A 21,322-nucleotide genomic window follows, 5' to 3' on the forward strand; every position below is an offset into this window, starting at 1 on the left:
AATCCAACAGTGTAGGGTGGACAAACCGAATCGAAAGTTCTCAGTATTAGGTGGACGATTCAACACGTTTTCCGTATTCATCTCCTTTGAAGTTGCTCCACAGATTAGGCACTTAGACGTGGAGTTTGTACCTGATAATATGTTGCTCACTGTATTCTAACTGGCGTTCTAATTGAATGTCAATTGTCTTTTACATCGCAGAACGGTTGCGTTCACTGCCACTGCTTTTGCAGTACCTGCATATCACCACACGCCCTCCTGATGTCGTCATCACTGTACAAATTGACTTAACCAGCCCGGAGGCCTTCGCACCCTAGTGGGTCGTCCTTCTGTACTGGTCTCTCCTTCTTCTTCACTGTCCTCTTCAAACACATCGAGAAGATTTACGGTGGGACTTGCGGCCAATTCCTCGCATCTCTCTTCAGACTCAGTTCGTTCTCTGTCAGGCATCTTCCGCAGGTCAAGCACATGTCTTGGTACACCATCAACTATGATATTGTTGACTGAATTAAGTCCTGTCACCCTTCCTTGCCTCCAGCGTGATGTGCATCTTTTGTCTACTGGTTTGACCGCAACGACATCGCCCACTTCAAACTCAGTCGATACTTCCTCTTCTATATTCACTTGCGCAGAAGGGTGCCTCCATGAATAAGTGTGAACCGAGCTAGAAGGCGCAACACCCTCATCCTTCTGACTCTTCGCAGCCAAATTATACCAAAATACTGCCTGCAGAGGATCGCTTCCACTTCTGGCTGCAGTTCTCTTTATTGTTCGATGATGTCGTTCAACTATACCATTTCCTGCTGGACGGTATGCCGCGCGAAATCTTTGACGTACATTCCATCTCTTACACATATCTGCAACACTATAGGAACGAAACGCAGTACTATTGTCCATGAGAACTTCACTGGGCGGGCCTCTTTCCCGAAACACTTCTTCCAGATTTTTGACAATCGAAACTGCGTTCTCTGATTCGATTTCCCGCCACACGGCAAATCTACTTGGCCCGCAATCGATGAGTGTGAAGAAACATTTCCTACCGAAATGAGTGACATCAACTGCCAAGCGACTCCAATTTGTTGCAACATTGAGGTTACCCGCTTCATGGGTTGACGGCGGTGGGTCAATTTTCCTGCATTGTATGCAGTTACGTACGCATCTATCGACGTCCTCTCTTCTCACCTCGGGATCAACCAGCCGGGCAAGATGAAGCGTTCGCTCTACTCCAAAATGATGCTGAGCATGTAAAGCTTCTACGCTTAAAGCACATATTTGCTCTCCAGTTTCTTTTTCAAGTATCTCCAACCTCTCTTCATACTCTGAAGATTGTAAGTCTCTTTCATGACGTTTCCTGTCATGGCTACTCTTTACCCAGGCCTTGCAGACCCTAGTAAGTACATCGGCTTTATTTTTACAAGACTCTACAAGGGTGATCGACAATGTGAGATCAAATTCTTCTACAATCTCCTTCACCAATCCCAGACGCCGCTTGACGAGCATCTCTGACATGCCAGAAACTTTTACACGACTACTCCCGGTAAGTGTAGATTTCACCCAGCACAAAACCGTTGCCGAATCTGTAATTATTTCCACAACTTGAAGATTCCACTTGAGAGCTAGGTTTAATCCCTTCAGGACAGCATCTAGCTCCGCTATGTTAATATGCGCTACATCGGTTGTCTTACGCAGCCATGCGGCGTCTTCAACTGTTCTTCCCTCAATTTCCAAGGTAACTCCAAGGGCCAGATTACTTGCATCACAATAAACTCTGGCATCACCTAATGATTCAGGCACTAGCCACTCCCCTTTTACAGGATCGTCAATTCTCACTCTCACCAGAAGCTCTTCAGCCATTTGTTGGGCCCTGTCGCCAACGTAATCATCCCATGCCTGGCCTTGACACTCTCTCTTCATGAAGCTGCAGGCTGTCCTTAACCATCCACACACAGGATAGTGCCCAGTCAGCTTGCCACAGATAGAAAATAATTCCCTTCTACTCAGGTGCGATCCTTCTTGCATTATGGGAATGTCATTGCCTCTTCTAAATATAAGACGTCCAACCTTATCACGTTCAATACGCAATCCGAGTACTCTTGCGCCCTCCAGCTTCTCGGGAGGCTTAGTTACGAGACCGTAAGTATGCAAGTGTGCCGCAACCTCTTCAGCTGATATTATGTTTTCATTCACTATAATGTCATCGATGTAGCTATCTGTGCCCCGTCGCACCCTTTCGTCAAGCGAGAGCACCTCGTTTACAATCCGTGTCATGATTTTGGGACCACACTTTAACCCAAAACCTAATCTTGTCAAACAGTATGTTTTGCCTTTATACTTAATGAGTTGGTACTTCCAAAGTTTTTCGTCAATGTGCACTTGTAAATATGCTGATTGGAGATCAAGCAACTTTAAAGGTTCACGTAGCTTCCTCCACTTCCGAAGTGTCTCATCACACACTGCTACATCCTCACCAGTATGGCACTGAACACTCTCGTTGAGTTCACGATAATCCAAGACAGGACGTACTTTTCCTTTGTTCTTTTGGATCACAGCCATTAAAGGAAGGATACCACCGGAGCTTCCCTTCCATGGCCTGAGCCAGCCCTGGGAGATCCACCTTTGAATCTCTTCTTCAAAAGCTGCCTCCGCTTCTGGTAACTTAGTGCTTCTATAGCACTCTACAGTGTTTTCTAATTCAGCAGGAGAACCTCTCCACACCCAACTCACGCACCAGTTTCTTCCGTTGAATGTAGCTTTAAAATCCTTGTTCTCAACAGATATTCTGTCTTCCGAGGTTTCACCAGACTCGACACAATTCGCACTGTACTCGTCTAGTCTGCTTCTTACGAACTCTACCCTATCGCGCATTATCGTAACACCACCCAGTTCTTCGATAACGTCCATGCCCAGTATAACATCGACTGCACTTAATAGTTTTTTCACCACCACACAGTCTACCAGTAGCGACACACCATGCACTACTATCTTGGCGACACCTCGCCCCTCACAAAATACACGACTGCCATCAACAGCAATCACATCACAACCAGGACCTTGTACACTACACAGCCCACTCATCACTACTGTACGAGAACACCCTGAGTCAACGAGTGCACGCACCTGCTTTCCATTGACTGCAACTTGGATTATTGGTAGCGCCTTTATTCTTGATTCAGAAGAGCTGCCGGCGCACCAGTTCTCCTGCTTCCGTTTCCCTTCCCACAGTGCCTGGCCAAGTGACCATCTTTTCCGCAGTTCCAACAGACACTTTTCAGCTGTTCACAACAGAATTTGACCATGTGTGGCCCACCACATTTAAAACAACGCCGTCTTGCATTTGGAGATATTGCGACAAATTTTTGTTGGCCCTGAGCCACCGCCACGATAGGCTGATCCACGAGCTCTGCCATAAGAGCTCTAGCACGCTCCATGATTGTTGACAGCGGCATTGTCTCTACTTTTGGCTGCGCGCGCAATTCACGTGATACCACTGAAGGCAGACCCACTATGAAAGCTTTCATGAGGAGAGCATCCGACGTCACACCCGCTAGCCTTGCCAACCTCCTCAGGTCCGTCATATAGACGTCGACCGGCTCATCACGCCATGTGCGCCTCACGAACTCCTCATAGGCCAGAAACGGGTTTGTTGCGAAGGCACAAATCAACGCATTTTTGATGGCGTCACCATTGCCCTTATCCTCTGCACTCAGCTCATTGTAGACAGCAAATGCAGGTCCTTCCAGAAACATCGGGATGATCGCGCACACATCCTTTACTTCTTTAATTTTTAAAACCAACTCGACTTTTGTTATCCACTGAATAACGTCGCTCTCGCCATTAAAACACCTTAATAAATCTCCGAGTTTAATATTTGACATCTTGCCGAAATAGCTTGTATTCTAACTGGCGTTCTAATTGAATGTCAATTGTCTTTTACATCGCAGAACGGTTGCGTTCACTGCCACTGCTTTTGCAGTACCTGCATATCACCATATATATATATATGGTGATATGCAGGTATATATATATATATATATATATATATATACATATCACCATATCATCATATCACCATCCATCATAGTGAACAACATCTCGCAGTTAACACGACATCTTTGACCACTCTCGGTAGCTAGATCACAAGCTTGCAGATTACTGATTTTCTTATGCATCTCTTCCTCCTCATTGCCCACAAGCTCTGCGTTTTCTTTTTGGAAAATAAACTTTACTGGTCTGCAGTAGAGTGTCGATGATGGTCTTGGATTTACCCAAACGTCTCGTCCAGAATCTAGATAAATCAATTTTAATGGCACCAATGCTATCAGAAACAACTATTCATCAGTGCTTGAAGCATCCGTGAATATTTGTTTATACTGGCTGTGACCCGAATTGCCATCGAAACCCCATTTACATACAAGTTTTAAGTTATCGCTACCCTCCTCCAATGTAGCCAAATTGATAATACTCCGTGCAGTTAGTTGCAGAAGTTCTTGTAAATTAACTTCAGCTGAAGTTTCAGTGACTGTGATTAACGATGGCGGGAGAACATTCTTCGTTTTGTTAAGCTGGTAAAGACTTGGAAAGCAGTTTGGGTGCACAGCATTTACTGCAGCTCTTAACACTTTGTATTTACTTTCTGATATATCTAGATCGAGATACAGGGTAAGTGCTTGATGAGGAGTTAGTGAAGACGTCCCATCCTTTTCTGGTGTACCCCTAGCCACATCCGCAGCAAACTGCAGCTCGTCTGATTTTCTTCCAGACACGAGCTCCGATACGCGCCTTTTTTTGGTTTTGAGCGAAGCTTCCTCGAATGGCTTGAGGGGTCTTCTGCGGGTACGACTTGGTCCAGGCTGATTGGTTATATCTTGTAGACCTTTTAAACCCAATGGTAACTGTATTTGTTGGTTTAGCCACGTCTCATTGCGTGCACGAAATTTCTCTCGATTGCGTGAAACGTCATTCAGCAAATTGTTGAATTTTAAACAAAAATATTCTGCTGAAAGTCCTTATCTTGTCCCGATTTTCATCATCGACGTCAATAAAATTCATAAGCGAACATATTTTCTGAAAAACAGCCAGTTGTCTATCGGATTTTTCGCTTTCGAAGAACACTTCTGCGAGTTCGAAATTTTTGATAGAATTACCTCCGTCTGAAAAAAAAATCATAAAATCCTTAGTCGCCGACAGACGCAGCCAATTTTTTGGGACATGAAAATTTATTAGTTGACCATTAATAAATCGTAAAAACCACGAGGTAATATTTTGTGTTATTTTTTAAAATGCCTTCAAAGTTGAGTAACGCATTAATCAGGCGTGAAATTTAGGTGACAACTTTGAGGACACAATACAGATCAACTAAAGAAAAAAATTAAATAATTTAAAAATAATTACATTGTACATACCTGTGCCAGTAGATTCCATTGTGGTTTGATAATAAAAACGTGGTATTTTTGTATAAACGATGCGTCTTACTCAAGTGCTAAAATGCAACTGATAATGTGATTAGCGCATCGCTGTCGGTAATCCCTAAGTTGAGGGCGCATAATTAGCCAATGACGTTATCAAAGTAATTAAGATTAATGTCATGGCAGTTATGACTCATCATCTTTACAATAGCAAAATAAAAATTCATAAATTCGAATGTCGATTTTTGTATTTTTGTCCAAGGGACAATGCATTGTGCAGCGCCCCAAGAAGACGGCGGAGGTGAAATGCCGTATACAGATATGGATTTTGACCTCCCGGATGTGAAGATGGAATGTTTGCAAAATGCGGCGAGTTCTCGGACAGCCAGTTAGTTACATTCCATATATATAAGATTGCACGAATTGTCAAAACTTACATAGCAGATTATACAGAAGTTTAATCTGCTGTCTGGGCAATTCTTTCAAAGCGTTCTAAGCATTCATTGTTAACATCCGGCAGGTCTATGTCAATTTCCGTATATGGATATCCCCCTAAATTCAGTAAATTTTCCTTTCTTCACGGGGTCCATGTTCCGCCTTTGATGGTGAAAGCCATCATAATAATGTTACCTAAAAAACAAAGTTATACTAGTAAAAACAATGTAAGAACCCTAGAAATTAAATATACCGGCCTTGTTATTGACAGCCTTCTGGGATTTGAATCCCGGCTTGCGCAAGTAAATTTCACTTGATTAATTCGCGTAATTTCACAATTTGGTCATTTAAAATAATATATGTTTCCAGTGAAAAAAATACTCTCACCATCGCCCAGTTATAAGGACAGAATTTAAACGTTGATTTAAATGGATTTGGCCGTGTTTAGTGGTCAGATCTGAATAGCAAGGTGCTTCCAACGTCCATTTCGTAAAATGTGTACATATTTATTTATAACTTAACAAAGTAAATTTAAAATCCTAACGACTTTGCAACTTCCTTACTTTTTCGTGGCACGCATAATTTTTTTCTATGGTTTTATCTGTAGGCTGTTTTATAATAGGCTATTTACAACTTAACTCTCGCGTTTCATCCATACTACTCTGTGGATACACGGGGCCTAGTTGCATAATAATAAATCAAATGAATATCGCGATTCTACCGAACTTAGAACTTACGAAAACAGATACAAATAAAAATTAATCTACATTCAGCTAAAAATGAAGCAGAGCTCGAGCAGCTGGATATGCATAAACACTTATTATGTGGTTCTTGAATAAGAATAAAATTTATTGAATTTGATTCTTTTCAATATAATGCACATAATGAGTGGCAATTGTACCATAAAACAAACTGCCAGTCTTTCACTGTTACCTATTGAGTTCCGAAAATGTGTATTTTCTTTTCTTGTCACGTTCAAAAATGATGTGAAATGTCATTTTGATGATACGGAAGTAGATGAAAAATCGTTAGGTTTAAGGTTCAAGTTACTTTAGTATTGCATATTTATTTTTTAAACTCAAAGTTTTCTTCTCAATTTTTACGAAAATATTAATTTAAACATGTCAGGATGGGTTGTATATTTTTCTAAAATATTACGATTGTTTGTGGCCGGCGAAGTATTTATAAAGAAACTGTACAAATTTGTGTTTTAACGTTGTTTGTTTATTTATCTATGACAAACGATTATTATCACTGAACATTTAATAGTTTTAAGACATTAAAATGTCGGGCGCCCGCCCGTATGTTCCGGGGCAATCCTGATTGTTGTAGTTATAGTGTGGAGCAAGCGAGTCGATATTTTTTACGCTTTTGGAATTTATTTCTGATCTGCGGTTTTAGCAAAATATATAAATATAAAGATTGATTGAGTAGAATAAATGTCTGTGATTTCATTATTGTTTAATGCGTATGTATAAATAATATTTTTTTGACGTACGCTTTCCTTACTGCTAGTGTTTTCATTCTGTTTTTAATCTCTATGCATAAAATTTCTTAAACTGTTCAGCCCACGCAGTTAAATTTATAATCCCATACTTGTAATTATTATTGGTAAGTATTAATGCTTATATTCATCGCTATGCATTTTGGTAGAGTCCGTTATTCCAAATCAATCTGAGCTACCACTGTCCATTAATTTGTGCTATGAAATGATCAAATGCACATCTACGCTGGCTATTACGCAACTTATTTTAACTTACGCCAATCGATACCTTAGTTAGAAAGTCCAATAGCGTTTTGTTTGAGGAACTTTAAATTGTCAATTAGACAACCACCATTTTTTATATAAGTGTTCTGCAAGAATTTCAATTATCTATAACCAATATTCTGTTTAAAGCATAAAGGCGGACCCAATGAAATGTTTACTGTTTTAACTTTAGATATGGTTATAGTATATATTGAGTTATCTCACGATTGACGACAATTCTCTCAACCGATTTCAAATGTCGACTTAAAGGTCAAGATAGTCACAGTTCTTATATCCTTATTTCCAAATATGCGTTTTGCATACATTATCATTGTTTTGACAGAATATTCCGAGCACACTCAAATTATAGTTCCGTTACAAAAATGTTCTTTTTCAGGATTATTTGATTGGGCTTATACAAATTATCAAATCCTCCCACAGCAGTGCCATGGATCTACAAAATCCGGATACAGTTTTCATAAAGACGGAACCAGGGCCACAAGAAGAAGGAGGTGAAATTCCATATACGGATATGGATTTTGACGTCCCAGATGTAAAGATGGAATGTTGGAAAAGTGCGGAGACTTCTTGGACTGCCAGTTAGTTGCATTGCATATGTAAAAAAATGTTTTCGGAATCCCAGTTCGTTTTGAATTGTCATGCACAGAGGACATATGCTTGTTCACAATGTCCTCTCTTACCGTACATACATATATTTGGCATTTTCAGATAAAATGTGTCCTTGCCGGAAACAGCCAAACAACATCACACTTTAAACTTGATGAATTGTTTTTGTGATTTCCGCACCAAAGACATTACTGCCCCCTACCATGTGGAGAAAGTTGAGTATTTGGGAGGGTGATGTTAGAAGGGATGGAAGGAGGTCGAGAAGTGGAACCTGAGAAGCACCTGTCTTTTCAGATGTGCTCACTAAACACGGCCATAGACAGCCACGTTTCATTTGAGAATTGGGTTCATAGGAATAAAACGATTTTAAATATATTTGGAGTTATATTTTATCCGTTTTTATGTGCGTTAACACGGGCGATACTGAGCGTATCTAAAGAAAGTTAAAAGTGGGATTAACTGGGCGGAAGGTGCTCAAAAGCAAATGGTTTTCCGTTCTTGAAGCATCGGTTCCTGAAGCAGACATCTTGGGTCATTCATATTTCTTAAATTTACCGTAAATTCTCTTATCCAAATTCACGCTTCTACATTGTTAATCGATGCTACCTTCAATTTAAAAAAAAACCTTATATTGTAATTCGATGTTCAACATACTTATTATTTTCCTAGGTGGCTTTAATGTGGAGAGTGATACCATCAAGGCAGAACTAGGACCCCGAGCAGAGGAAGAAGAGAGAATACCTTACATGGAAATCGACATATACCTGCCAGATGTTAAAAAGGACTGCTTAGAAAACTTTGAAAGAATTACCCAGACACCAGGTAAAACCGATGTAAAACCGCAGACTCTCAGTGAAGAAAAAACTTTTTCGTGTTACGAGTGCAACTATTCATGTTCTCGAAAGACACAATTGACTATCCACATGATGACTCACAATGGAAAAAAACCTTTTTTGTGTTCCGAGTGCAATTATTTATGTTCTCATAAAAGCAATCTGACGAACCACATGCTGTCGCACAGTGGACAGAAACCTTTTTCGTGTTCTTTGTGCAACAATTCGTTTACTAAAAAGGGAAGTCTGACCAGCCACATGATGATTCACACTGGAGAAAAACCTTTTTCATGTTCTTTGTGCAACGCTTCATTTACACAAAAGACCCACCTGAAAAGCCACCTGCTGACTCACACTGGAGAAAAACCTTTTAAATGCTCTGAATGCAACTATTCTTGTACTATAAAGGGAAGTTTGACGGTACACATGCGAACTCACAGTGGAGAAAAACCTTATTCATGTTCCTTTTGCAACTATTCATTTTCTAACATGAGCAGTCTGAAGAGACATATTCTGATTCACAGTGGAGAAAAAGCTTTTTCATGTTCCGAGTGCAGCTATTCATGTACTGAAAAGAACAAACTTAAGAGACATATGCTGATTCACACTGGAGAAAAACCTTTTGCGTGTTCTTTGTGCAAAAATTCATTTACTCAAAAGAAAAGTCTATCCAGCCACATGCTGACTCACACTGGAGAAAAACCTTTTTCATGTTCTTTGTGCAGTGCTTCATTTACACAAAAGAGCCATCTGAAAAGCCACATGCTGACTCACACTGGAGAAAAACCTTTTAAATGCTCTGAATGCAACTATTCGTGTACTATAAAGGGAAGTTTGACGGTACACATGCGAACGCACAATGGAGAAAAACCTTTTAAATGCTCAGAGTGCAACTATTCGTGTACTATAAAGGGAAGTTTGACGGTACACATGCGAACTCACAATGGAGAAAAACCTTTTAAATGCTCAGAGTGCACTTATTCATGTACTCAAAATAGCAGCCTTATGAACCACATGCTGATTCACACTGGAGAAAAACCTTTTGCGTGTTCTTTGTGCAAAAATTCATTTACTCAAAAATGCAATCTGACCAGGCACATGCTGACTCACACTGGAGAAAAACCTTTTTCATGTTCTTTGTGCAACGCTTCATTTACACTAAAGACCCACCTGAAAAGCCACATGCTGACTCACACTGGAGAAAAACCTTTTAAATGCTCTGAATGCAACTATTCGTGTACTATAAAGGGAAGTTTGACGGTACACATGCGAACTCACAATGGAGAAAAACCTTTTAAATGCTCAGAGTGCAACTATTCGTGTACTATAAAGGGAAATTTGACGGTACACATGCGAACTCACAGCGGAGAAAAACCTTATTCATGTTCCTTTTGCAACTATTCATTTTCTAACATGAGCAGTCTGAAGAGACATATTCTGATTCACAGTGGAGAAAAAGCTTTTTCATGTTCCGAGTGCAGCTATTCATGTACTCAAAAGAGCAGCCTTATGAACCACATGCTGATTCACACTGGAGAAAAACTTTTTGCGTGTTCTTTGTGCAAAAATTCATTTACTCAAAAGAGAAGTCTATCCAGCCACATGCTGACTCACACTGGAGAAAAACCTTTTTCATGTTCCAAGTGCAACTATTCATTTTCTTACATTAGCAGTCTGAAGAGACATATTCTGATTCACAGTGTCGAAAAACCTTTTTTATGTTCTGAGTGCAACTATTCATGTTCTCGAAAGCAGCATCTGACGAACCACATTTTGACTCACTACACTTAATATCAGTAAAACAAAATATTTTGACGTTTTCTAAACATCCAAAGGAGATCGGACGGATGAATTTATTCTCAAATTATTTAATATCAGAGCAATCGATCGTATGAAGAACGTGGTCAAGTTTTATAATGCCAATCTCCCACACACTTTACAAACGTCGAATATCTTTAGTAGAATATAATTAGATTGTAAATAAATTTCTCCAATACGGAATCGGTAATAAAGATATATATATATATATATATATATATATATATATAGCACAAGAGCTCCTCTTTTCTGATAAGGTATACATGACCAATTATGTACCTAAATATTATATTTTGCAAAAATTGTATGTATTAATGTAACTATGATCTATATTAAAATAATAAAAAATAAAATAAAAATATAGATCATTTGAGAATTATGTTTTTAAGGGTATTTTCCATTAGTCGCCCGAAAACGGGATTACAGTGCGTTTTCCGAAAAACTCTTAGTAAATTCGTATTCGTGACCATATTTTGGTTTCTCGTTATAGTATAACATCCGTGTTTTTCTGCTTGTGCGCATATTTCTACTAAACTATCCAACGTAGTTTGATAGGGTTTTCACTCACATGTAGATAATTTCTTCCGGAAGTATATATTATATACATATAAGGATATTATATTTATTTCTTTGTACGTATACGTACATAGATATTATATTTATTGAAAGTAGAGAAAAGTTGATCTACGCCGGCTTATCAGTTAAATATAATATATAAATAAATTACATTTTGTTTTTTTTATTCGGTTAATGGATTCGGTTTAAATCTGTATTTGGTGTCAGTATATTATGATCTTATTCTGTTAAATGAGAGTGGAATTTTTTTGTTGGGCTTAAAACCATTGAATGCGAAGCTAATTCTTTCAGGAACTTCCAAAATAATTTTCATAAGGGCTTTTGTGGTTTTAATTAGTTGATTTTGATAAATTGTCATTAGCACTTCCCCGTCTGATAATTCCGTATATTAGGAGCGATTTGCAAAGAGCATGTAGATTTCTCTTATGTATTTTTCACTGAGGGCATTCTGATGGTTTTGAAGAAATCACTTAGTTTTAAAATTTAAATATTTTTTTTTTCGCTTTTGGGGTGTTATGCCGTGTTGCGCTAACTCCTTTAGCCAACGTTTCGGACAGCATTGCAGTGTCCATCATAATGGCAGATGTGTTATCTGACGTTGTGGTGAAATGTGAGCTTATGTGTGAAGATGTGATACCGTGTTGCCAGCTCCAACCCTCTGAGCTAATATAAACGTATATTTTTTTAAGTAGTTTTCTGCGTTTAGCTTTGGTGTAGCCGTCAATTACCGGATACCTAGAACAACTGAGCTCAGCTCCATCGTCTCTTTTAATATTTACGGGATATTTGTGAATTTCAATGGCCTCCGTAATCAGCCATGCTCTATAAGTTTTGGGTCTCCCCAGGACTTCAAGAACAAATCCAAAGTAATGCCCGCTTTCAATTAAATGCTCGGAAATCGCCAATCTGTCAGGGCGGCCGAGTTTACAAGCTCTGAAGTGTTCTGAAATCCTTTTGGAAATAGTCCGCTCCATCTGGCCTACATAGACCTTGTCACAACCGGAACAGCTGAGTTTATACACTCCATTTGTTTCCCTAGGAAACTTGGTCTTTGCAGACCTCAATAAGTCTTGTATCTTGGTCGTGGTTCCGAAGACTATCTTGATACTTTCCTTTCTCAATAGCCTAGCAATTCTGTCTGTCACATTGTGCATATAAGGCAAGAAGGCACAGCCTTTCGACCCTTGTTCAATTCTGTCTTCGTTTGGTGCAGATTTGGCTCTTATTATTTGCCTTTTCTGACTTGCTGGGTAACCGTTACGCTCCAGTTCATCGGTCAGCTTTGTAAGTTCCGCTCCGATTTTTTGTTCTTCACATATTCTGGTCACTAACGTATGGTTAAGTCCTCTCTTCTGCGCTGGGTGGTGGTGTGAATCAGCGTGAAAGTACCTTTTCCTATGAGTTGGTTTCTTGTATACGGTATGCCGTAGGCTACTATCGTGTTTTCGCATCACCTCCACATCTTGAAAGGGCAGTATTTTATCTTTGTTTTCCAGCTCCATTGTGAACTTAATTTTACTGTGGAGAGTATTGAGATGGTCCAGGAATTCATTCAGTTTCCTGGACCATCATTATTAACATTCAGTTTGTACACTATATGAGAATCTACTTACCTAATCATAACAAATTTTTTTAAATATCAGATATGTTAGATTATCATAAAGATTCTCTTCTTGAAACTAAGCATTATTATTTAAGTGGTTTTATTCCACAATAAGTGTAATGGTACATGTTAATGACAACTAAGCCTTAGGAAAAATTCTGTTCAACCAAATATTCAAATATTTAACGTGATAATGAATAATTTTATAGCCGAAAAGATAAGTTGAGATATTTTAAATAGCTTACGTTATATTATATTATGATGTGTGTTGCAGTGGTGGTTTTTTAAGTGCATATTATTAAAACGAAGGTTTCAAATCTTTTTGCAATGAAAACTTACGTTCAAGTTAACTGCAGGGTTCTGAAACTTGTTAAGTTTAATGCAGCACGTGTTTTCAAATGCCGTTTTTAGTATAACAGTGAACTGTAAGGGCATGTGGGGATCTCAGTGCAAAATAAAATTGTGACAACCTAAATTTTTCCTCTTAAATGTTAATGACAAAAATAAATTTAAGTGAATGATAAAAGAATTTTTTATTGATTACATTTTATTTATTCATTTTTGGGAAATCGACAGTTTGCATTTAATCAGTTTGTACATAAGTGTTATTAAGTAAAATGAAACCAATTATGGATTTCCTCTTTGTGACTTTAACTGAGACAGCATAATTTAAATTTGTGAGAAAGGAATATGAAATTTAAAAAAAATATACAAAAAAAAAGATTATATACTTAAAACGAAAAATTTACAAAAAAATACATTTATAGCCATGGAGAGAGGTTGTAGATATAAATCAAATCATTATAGAGATATTAACAATTGTTATGCTTTACCGCATCACGTTGGCGTCAGCGTTATATCTGAGAAGGCCCCCTCATAATAGGGCGCCTGTATTTATTTATTTATTTATTGTTTATTTGCAAAAACAGTATGAACCAGAACATTGCAATATCGATAATTAACATTTACAAAAAAGTGAATAACAAATAGGTACATTTACAAGTGGGACAAAGAAAAAAGTTTCAAATTTAGATTTACAATTTTAAGTATTGAATAATAATATTTCACGTTTAAATACGTTGTAGGACATGTGGAAAATATCCACATTTCCTGCGAGGCAGTTAATTAACCTAGTGATTCTTCCCAAGGGCATCACCATTGGTAAGTTAGTTCTGCACCTAGGAAGAATCAAAAGCCTGTGTTGGCGGCCTCGCGCGAAATTATCCGGGACATAAAATCCTATTTTAGCCAGAATGTCTGGTATTGATACTAAACCGTTTAGTAGCTTATACGCCATCAGGAGTAATGCAACATCCCTTCTGGAACTAAGGCTGCATATACCCAGCATTCCCGAGATAAATGCTGTTGGAAACAGCCATGGGTAATAACCAAACTCTCTCATGTAGAGGTATCGTAAAAACTTTTTTTGTATCTTCTCGACCATTAGTACATAGACAGTGTCCTCTGGCCCCCATACCTGAGATCCATTCTCGAGAATGCTACGCACTAAGCTAAAGTAAAGCAGCCTTATTACTGCAAGGTTGGTCAAGTCTTTCGAATTGTGTATGACAAAACCCAACATCTTAGTGGCTGATTTACAGATCTTTTCAATATGAGCGTGAAATGTTAAGCGAATGTCGTACACAATTCCCAAGTCCTTGCAAGTCACCATGTGCTTCAGTGACGTATCTTTCATTTTGTAATTAAAATATATGGTCTTGTGTGCCCTTGTAAAGCACATCACTGAACATTTTTGGAAGTTGAACCCAAGTTTGTTATCAATACTCCAGTCAATAATTGCATCGATATCTTCCTGGAGCTTTCTACAGTCTTCTATCGATCTTATTCTCAGAAAGAGTTTGATGTCATCGGCAAAAAGTAGAAAACGGACGAATTTAATCTTTCCCTGAATATTGTTTATAAAAATTAAAAACAATAGGGGTCCTAAATTGGATCCCTGCGGCACACCAGAATTTGTAGGATATGCATTAGAGTTGAACTCACCATAGGACACGAATTGTTCTCTTTCACTCAAATAGTTACAAAAGAGTTTCAATAAGTTTTCCGAAAAACCAATTTCTTCGAGCCTATTTAGAAGCACTAAGTGATCAACTCTATCGAAAGCCTTTGCAAAGTCATGGTAAGATGCGTCAACTTGCTCGTTGTTATCGAGTGCTCTCGACAAGTAATCTGTAAATACCATTAAATTTGTAGTGGTTGATCGGCCATGTCTAAATCCATGTTGTTGTTCGATCAAGAATGGTTCAACTTTGGTATAAACATATTTATGGATAATTATTTCCAATAGTTTAGCAGGTGCGGAGAGAATCGCTATAGGACGGTAGTTGGTTGTTTGATACTTGTCGCCATCTTTGTGTAAAGGGGTGACTTTCGACAGCTTCCATAATTTAGGAAAAAATCCGTTTTTAACCGTAAGATTAAATATATATAGAAGTGGCTTACATAATGGTTCAGAACATCCCTTAATAATAAAGGGTGGAATGAAATCAGGACCATACGATGTTTTTGGTTTCAATTTCTTTACTGCTAAAACAAAATCTACAATATCAACGCTATGAATAGATATATTTTGAGCTTTTGTTGATTCAGTCTGTCTTGGAACATAAGATTCAAAATCAACTTTTTTTGAATTATATACGGATTGAAAATACTTTGCGAAGGCTTCCGGTATGTCGGATCCTTTGTGTGTGCTATCATTTAGATTAACATGACTTAAGAAACCTCTGTCACGTTTCTTGTCAGAAATATATTTCCAGAATGATTTCGGATCGTTTTTCACGTTATTCTCTACCTCCGAAATATAATTTTTGTGGGCTATTGAAATATTGCGTTTAATTCTAGTACGATAAGTTTTAAATAACTCGTGTTCACTTTCCAAACCTGATTGTCTCCACCGCCGGTGATGTATGCGCTTCATCTTTATGTCCCCAATAATTTCGCGCGAAAACCATTTAGGATAGTTTTCTTTTCGATGCCTTTTTTTTCTTGGGAAGCATTCATCTAAATACGCGAATAGGATATCGTAAAAACATTTAACTGCCTCGTCAACATCGGAAATCTCCAAGATAGCCTGCCAATTGTGGTCACGCAGTTGGCTGTACAGCTTCTCAAAGTCTCCCTTGTAGAAATTCCAACCACGGAAGTTATTTTCTGATAGTATATGATAATTTTTTAACGGTTTATCATGTTTAAGGTTAATTTCTGACAAAAGTGTGGGATGATGGTTGTCTTCTGGAACAAGACAGAAATCAGATTTTTCTATGACCATATTAAAATTACCTAGCACTAGATCCAAAGTACGACCACTTGAGTTCAGAACTATATTAAATTGTTTCAGCTGAAATAGTTCCATAACATACGAGAGTTCGGTTTTCACAGCACGTGGATTTTGTGAAGAATTGATATTAAAATCACCAATCACTAAAATTTTCTTGCGAACAAGGTAGTTTAAATTACTAATTAGCATTTCGAAAAAAGTCGTGTAAACACTTGTTTTGGAACTGGGTGGTATATAAACCGCACAAATAAACAAACAAACGTCGTGAATAGTGACCTTGACCCATAAATTTTCATCGCCCGTTTCTAGTTGTGAAAAACGTTCTGTCTTCATGTTTTCTTCATTCAGTAATGCCATCAGTAGTCCACCACCTCGTGTTTGTCCAGTGCTTCTGTCCTTTCGGAATACGAATAGTATTATGTAACATAGCTCCACTTTGGTCGCCAGTGTTATGTTTGAGCTTTGTTATGTTATTAAGTGTTATGTTATACAGTGTTATATTCTTATATGTCCCCGGGCACGTTGGCGCCAGTGTAATACTCCAGTTATATGTGAGTTATATTTGAGTTATAGGTGAGTTATAGACCACTTGGGTACTAGTGTTAAAGTGTATTATATGCTCGTCGCACGATGGTGCCAGTCGAGGATAGAACTCCATCTCTAGGGGTAAGGCTCTATAGTACGATATCCAATGAAACAGGTACTTCGGTATGAATGGTTTATTATCACATACAAGGAGTAATACTAGACAGTTACAGTGAACCAGTTTAAGACCTGAATATACTATGGCAAGCTAGGAATCTAGGGCTCAGACAGAATTAGGTATATTAGTATCTCACGTGTTAGCAACGATGGTAGCATGGGCGGCATGTGTTGGCGGGACGGTAGTAGGGCGGTCCTGCGCGGAAGCAAGGGCTCTCCACGTATCAGGCAGTAGTAGGCGGCATGGTAGACGGCGCTGTGCGGGCGGTAAAGGGCTCTCCACGCATCAGGCAGTAGTAGGCGGCGCTGTGCGGGCGGCAAAGGGCTCTCCAAGAGGCAGAAGTAGGCGGCATGGTAGGCGGCGGTCCGGGACATGACACACTTGTAAAATGTAAAGGGTCCGCGGGCGGCTGTGATGGTCCAGGACATGACACAATTGTACAATAAACGGTCTGGTGGCGGGGCCCTGGCGATCGTAACTTGGTAATTCGTACAAAACACTAGCCAATTATAAGGCGGACGGGTAGACTCCGGACTCTTACGCGAGTTGGGGGGCCAACAGCTGGCGGCCTGAAAACCTTGATGTTACTTCAAGGGCGATCCCCGGGTGACTGTGGAATCCTGTCTCGCTTTGCCTGTCCAGCGAGCGGGCCAGAAGAGAGGGGGGGCACTGCCGTATATGGCCATGTCTGCATTCATTGGTCAATGCGGTCACCTCATAAGTAACATGCACTCCACGTGGACTGTCTAATATTCCATAAAAGGTAATGCTTTCTGGATTCGTGCTTCTATTGGTTGTAAGCTCCTGGCAATTTTGTTGTTGACATGCTTTGTCCGCGTGATCGGCTTCCGGCCGCGCTAGTATGTATATGTAGGTATGTATGTATACATATGGGCAACCCACCACACAATATAAACAATAGAGACATAAATATTATTCACAAACCATCAGAGAAATATTCTTTTATGGACCTCTTGTATTTGGTAAGTTCGCAACTGAAAATATCAACCTTAAATAATACGCTATTGTAATTATTACATAGTCTGTTCAGGCGAGAATTCTGCTTAGAGTTCGTTTTACTTTGATCAACCCTGAACAGGATACAAGAGCGTGTTGAACGCGCAGGTACATTGAACGGAATCTTGTTTAGGAACTCTGGGCATTGAATATTATTGTTAACTACTTTATATAGGAATAGTGCATCCTAATTATTCCTCCGTACACTCAGTGAATCAATTTTAAAGTATGAAGCTGCCTCTGCATAATTATTAAATCTTGCATACGACTTGAAACAAAGATATTTTAGGAATTTGTTTTGAATTGCTGATGCAAACTCCAAATGACTTTATACATAGGCAAAGTAGAGTTGCTTAAGGTTAAACGCAACGCTCGTTGTATTCTACGTGTTCACAGATGGCGTTAATTAATTTATTTTGTTTAAATACGCTTTCGCAAGGTATTGCTTTACAATATTAAGACAAATCATTTGTTTGCGTCCGTATATACGCAATATGAATATGAATCAATAGTTTTGTTCGTTTAAAGACTTAATTCTTTCGAGAAAGGCATACAAATACAATATTGGATTGAATCATCGGTACCGATGTAACTAGAGAAGTCAATTTTGCAATTGCATCATGAGTTCCTATATTAGGTCGAAATCCATATTGGTTAGAATGCAGAATTTTTTTTTCTTCTAGAAATAGGAATAGTCTCTTTTTCACTATTTTTTCAATTATTTTAGAAATATTAGATGTCAAAGATATAGGCCGGTAGTTAATCATTTCCTCTGGGTTGCCAGATTTAAAAATCGGACTAATAACAGTTTTTTTGTAATTATTTGGAAATCTTCCAACCGAAAAACTTAAATTAATGATATGCACGATAGGTATTTTTAGAAAATCTTTAAGTTTTTTTATGATTTCTACTGTTATTCCATCGTATCCCGGCGCTGAGCCACCTCTCAGTGAACTAATTATATTTACAACTTCCGGTTCCGATGTGGGTCCAAGAAGTTGCATTTTATTTGTATCTATTGAATTTCTCTCAAAAGCCTCAGTGGTTTTGCTAGCAGCTAAAGGGTTAATTTGTTGTGCTAAATTTTTTCCAACATATGCAAAAAAATTATTAAATTAGTTCGTACATTGAGTCGGCTCATCTTTTACGTCTATAGAATTACCGTTGTACGTCAGTCTGTGTATTTCCGACCCTTTCCGTTTCTTATCAATAATTTCATTAATTGTTGACCACATTTTTGTTTTATAATATTGTTCTTTAGTATTCCTTATTAAATTTGTAAGCATATTTCGATATTTGACAAAGGTATTTTTTAATATATAATTGAAAGGGTTTTTTTTACAAAGAATAAATAAACGTTGTTTTTCACGCACAGATTTCACCAATCCAGGACTAATCCATGGTTTATTGGGCGGTATTTAGAAACTAGCTTCTGTTCCTTAGAGACGGTGCTCGCCTCTACATGTTTTGTTAAAATTTCCTCAAAGAGGCGAGAGCTCTCTAAAATATCCCGGCTGTTACACAAGCCCAGGATTCCTTAGATATTTTTTCCCGGAGAAGCTCTTTATTTAACACTAGTTTAATATTATATTCTCTATCTTTTAATCGATTAGTACGCGCTATTGCATTATAATATAGTAGGCACATATAGTGGTCTGTTATACCGGTTTTATAAACAATAGACTGAAATCTCTTAGTATTATTACTATTTACCCACATATGGTCAATACAGGAAGGTTTCTGACCGGCGACGTCACGAGTAAAATTGTTAATACATGATTTAAAATTCAATTCAGTTAGCATATTAATATATTCATCCTTTAGATGAGATCGATGATTTTCAGATATATCCAAATTAATATCACCAACTAAAACGTAAACAAATCCCGTGTTTTGCAAAGAATTTCATTTAGTTGACATATAAACTGCGAAAGGTCTGACGAGTGTGTCCTGTAGATTGCAATTAAATTAATTGTCAGTTTACTTACACATAATAAAACACGTAAACAGTTTACCTTGTCAAAAGCAACTTCCTCAATATTCCGTACTATGAATGTATTTCTAATGAACAATAATATTCCCGAATTTTTGTTGATTTCGAGTGTTGTCGCAACGCAGCCGTAGTTCGGTATATCGAAGCGAGTATTGGTATTGGAGTGACATTCGGTTAACACTATAACTCCCGGTTTTTTTTTTAATTAAATCTAATTGCACCAAAAATTCGCAAAAATTTTTTTTGACACTTCTTATATTTATATGCATTATACTAAACAGAGGATCACACTCATCCAGAACATCGTTGCACTCGTCGCTAGTCTCACAAACATTTTCGTTTATTTTATACAGCTGGTCAATGTTTTCCGATAAAATCTTCCATTTTTAGTAGTCTATTTTTTGACGAGCAATTGTCATCATAAACTGTTTGTATTCACATTTGTCACTGTTCGCACTGTGATTAATTGGATTATTTGTAGATCTTCTTTCGTTGTTTAAGATGCAATTTTTGCATTTTGGTTGTTCTTGTTTGTTATTGCAGTCTTGATATTTATGGTTGCCTGCGCAATGTGAGCAGGCTGGGTCTTTTATTTTATTTAGGCATCTTAGGCTCGAATGATTAAATTGAAGACAGTGGTAGCATTGCATAATTGGACTGCAGTCCTCTACCTTAACTTTGTGGTATCCGATATTAACACTATTTTTGTTCAAAATAATTCTTCTCATGGGTCCGCTAGTTTCCACAATGATGTTCGAAAATTCTGTGTTTTTTCTCTTAATTACCTTTTTTATCTCCATTTTGTGTAAAGTAGCGTCCGTTTTGTGAACATTTTTAATATCTTCATTTTGTAGTAAAATGCTCTCCAATAAATTATTGTCATTAACTATATCATTTTCAACTCCTTTAAATATTATATGTGGTTTCTTCTTCTTCACCTCTTCTGCCATTATGTTGATAATGTTAGTTTGTTTATTTATTTCTTTTTTCAGTTTTTCTGAGTCATCTTTCTTGTCACATGTCACAATCAGTGGCGGTTTTCTCTAAAGTGCGTTTGTGCGGCGAACCCCCATTAAAAAGATGAGAAAATAAAACAAACTTGTTTTATAATAATATAAGCACATTATAGATAGCACGCTATTAAAATTTCGCCTTCAAAACCCGCGCCACCGAAAAATACGATACATATTCCAAATTTTGTGCGAGTTGAAATCCGCGCCAAACTCTTCATACAAAAGAATTTTAGCCGGTACAGATCCCTATGACG

The 21,322-nt window shown here is 38.0% G+C and overlaps 1 protein-coding gene across 1 annotated transcript; it reads right to left on the reverse strand.

Moving 5' to 3' along the window:
- Positions 1 to 270: 270 nt before the first annotated feature.
- LOC149409090 (uncharacterized) lies at positions 271 to 3,746 on the reverse strand. Its single transcript, XM_089650143.1, has 3 exons — positions 3,365 to 3,746; positions 1,462 to 3,272; positions 271 to 696 (listed from the first exon to the last, which is right to left on the reverse strand). Exons 1-3 carry the CDS (start codon positions 3,744 to 3,746, stop codon positions 271 to 273), a joined length of 2,619 nt encoding a protein of 872 aa, XP_089506269.1.
- Between the last annotated feature and the right edge of the window lie 17,576 nt (positions 3,747 to 21,322).

The sequence above is a fragment of the Hesperophylax consimilis genome, unplaced genomic scaffold (assembly GCF_061612785.1).
Source record: "Hesperophylax consimilis isolate HC1 unplaced genomic scaffold, BYU_Hcon_1.0 scaffold_36, whole genome shotgun sequence".
NCBI classification, from domain to species: domain Eukaryota; kingdom Metazoa; phylum Arthropoda; class Insecta; order Trichoptera; family Limnephilidae; genus Hesperophylax; species Hesperophylax consimilis.

What these genes read in the sequence shown, in the direction of transcription:
- LOC149409090 (XM_089650143.1), bottom strand. Translation starts at nt 3,746, where the DNA reads ATGTTTCTGGAAGGACCTGCATTTGCTGTCTACAATGAGCTGAGTGCA. An exon ending in TATCGTGGCGGTGGCTCAGG is followed by an intron (nt 3,273 to 3,364) that starts GCCAACAAAAAT and finishes TGTTGTGAACAG; the next exon opens with CTGAAAAGTGTCTGTTGGAA. An exon ending in TGGGATTGGTGAAGGAGATT is followed by an intron (nt 697 to 1,461) that starts GTAGAAGAATTT and finishes TTGGCTGCGAAG; the next exon opens with AGTCAGAAGGATGAGGGTGT.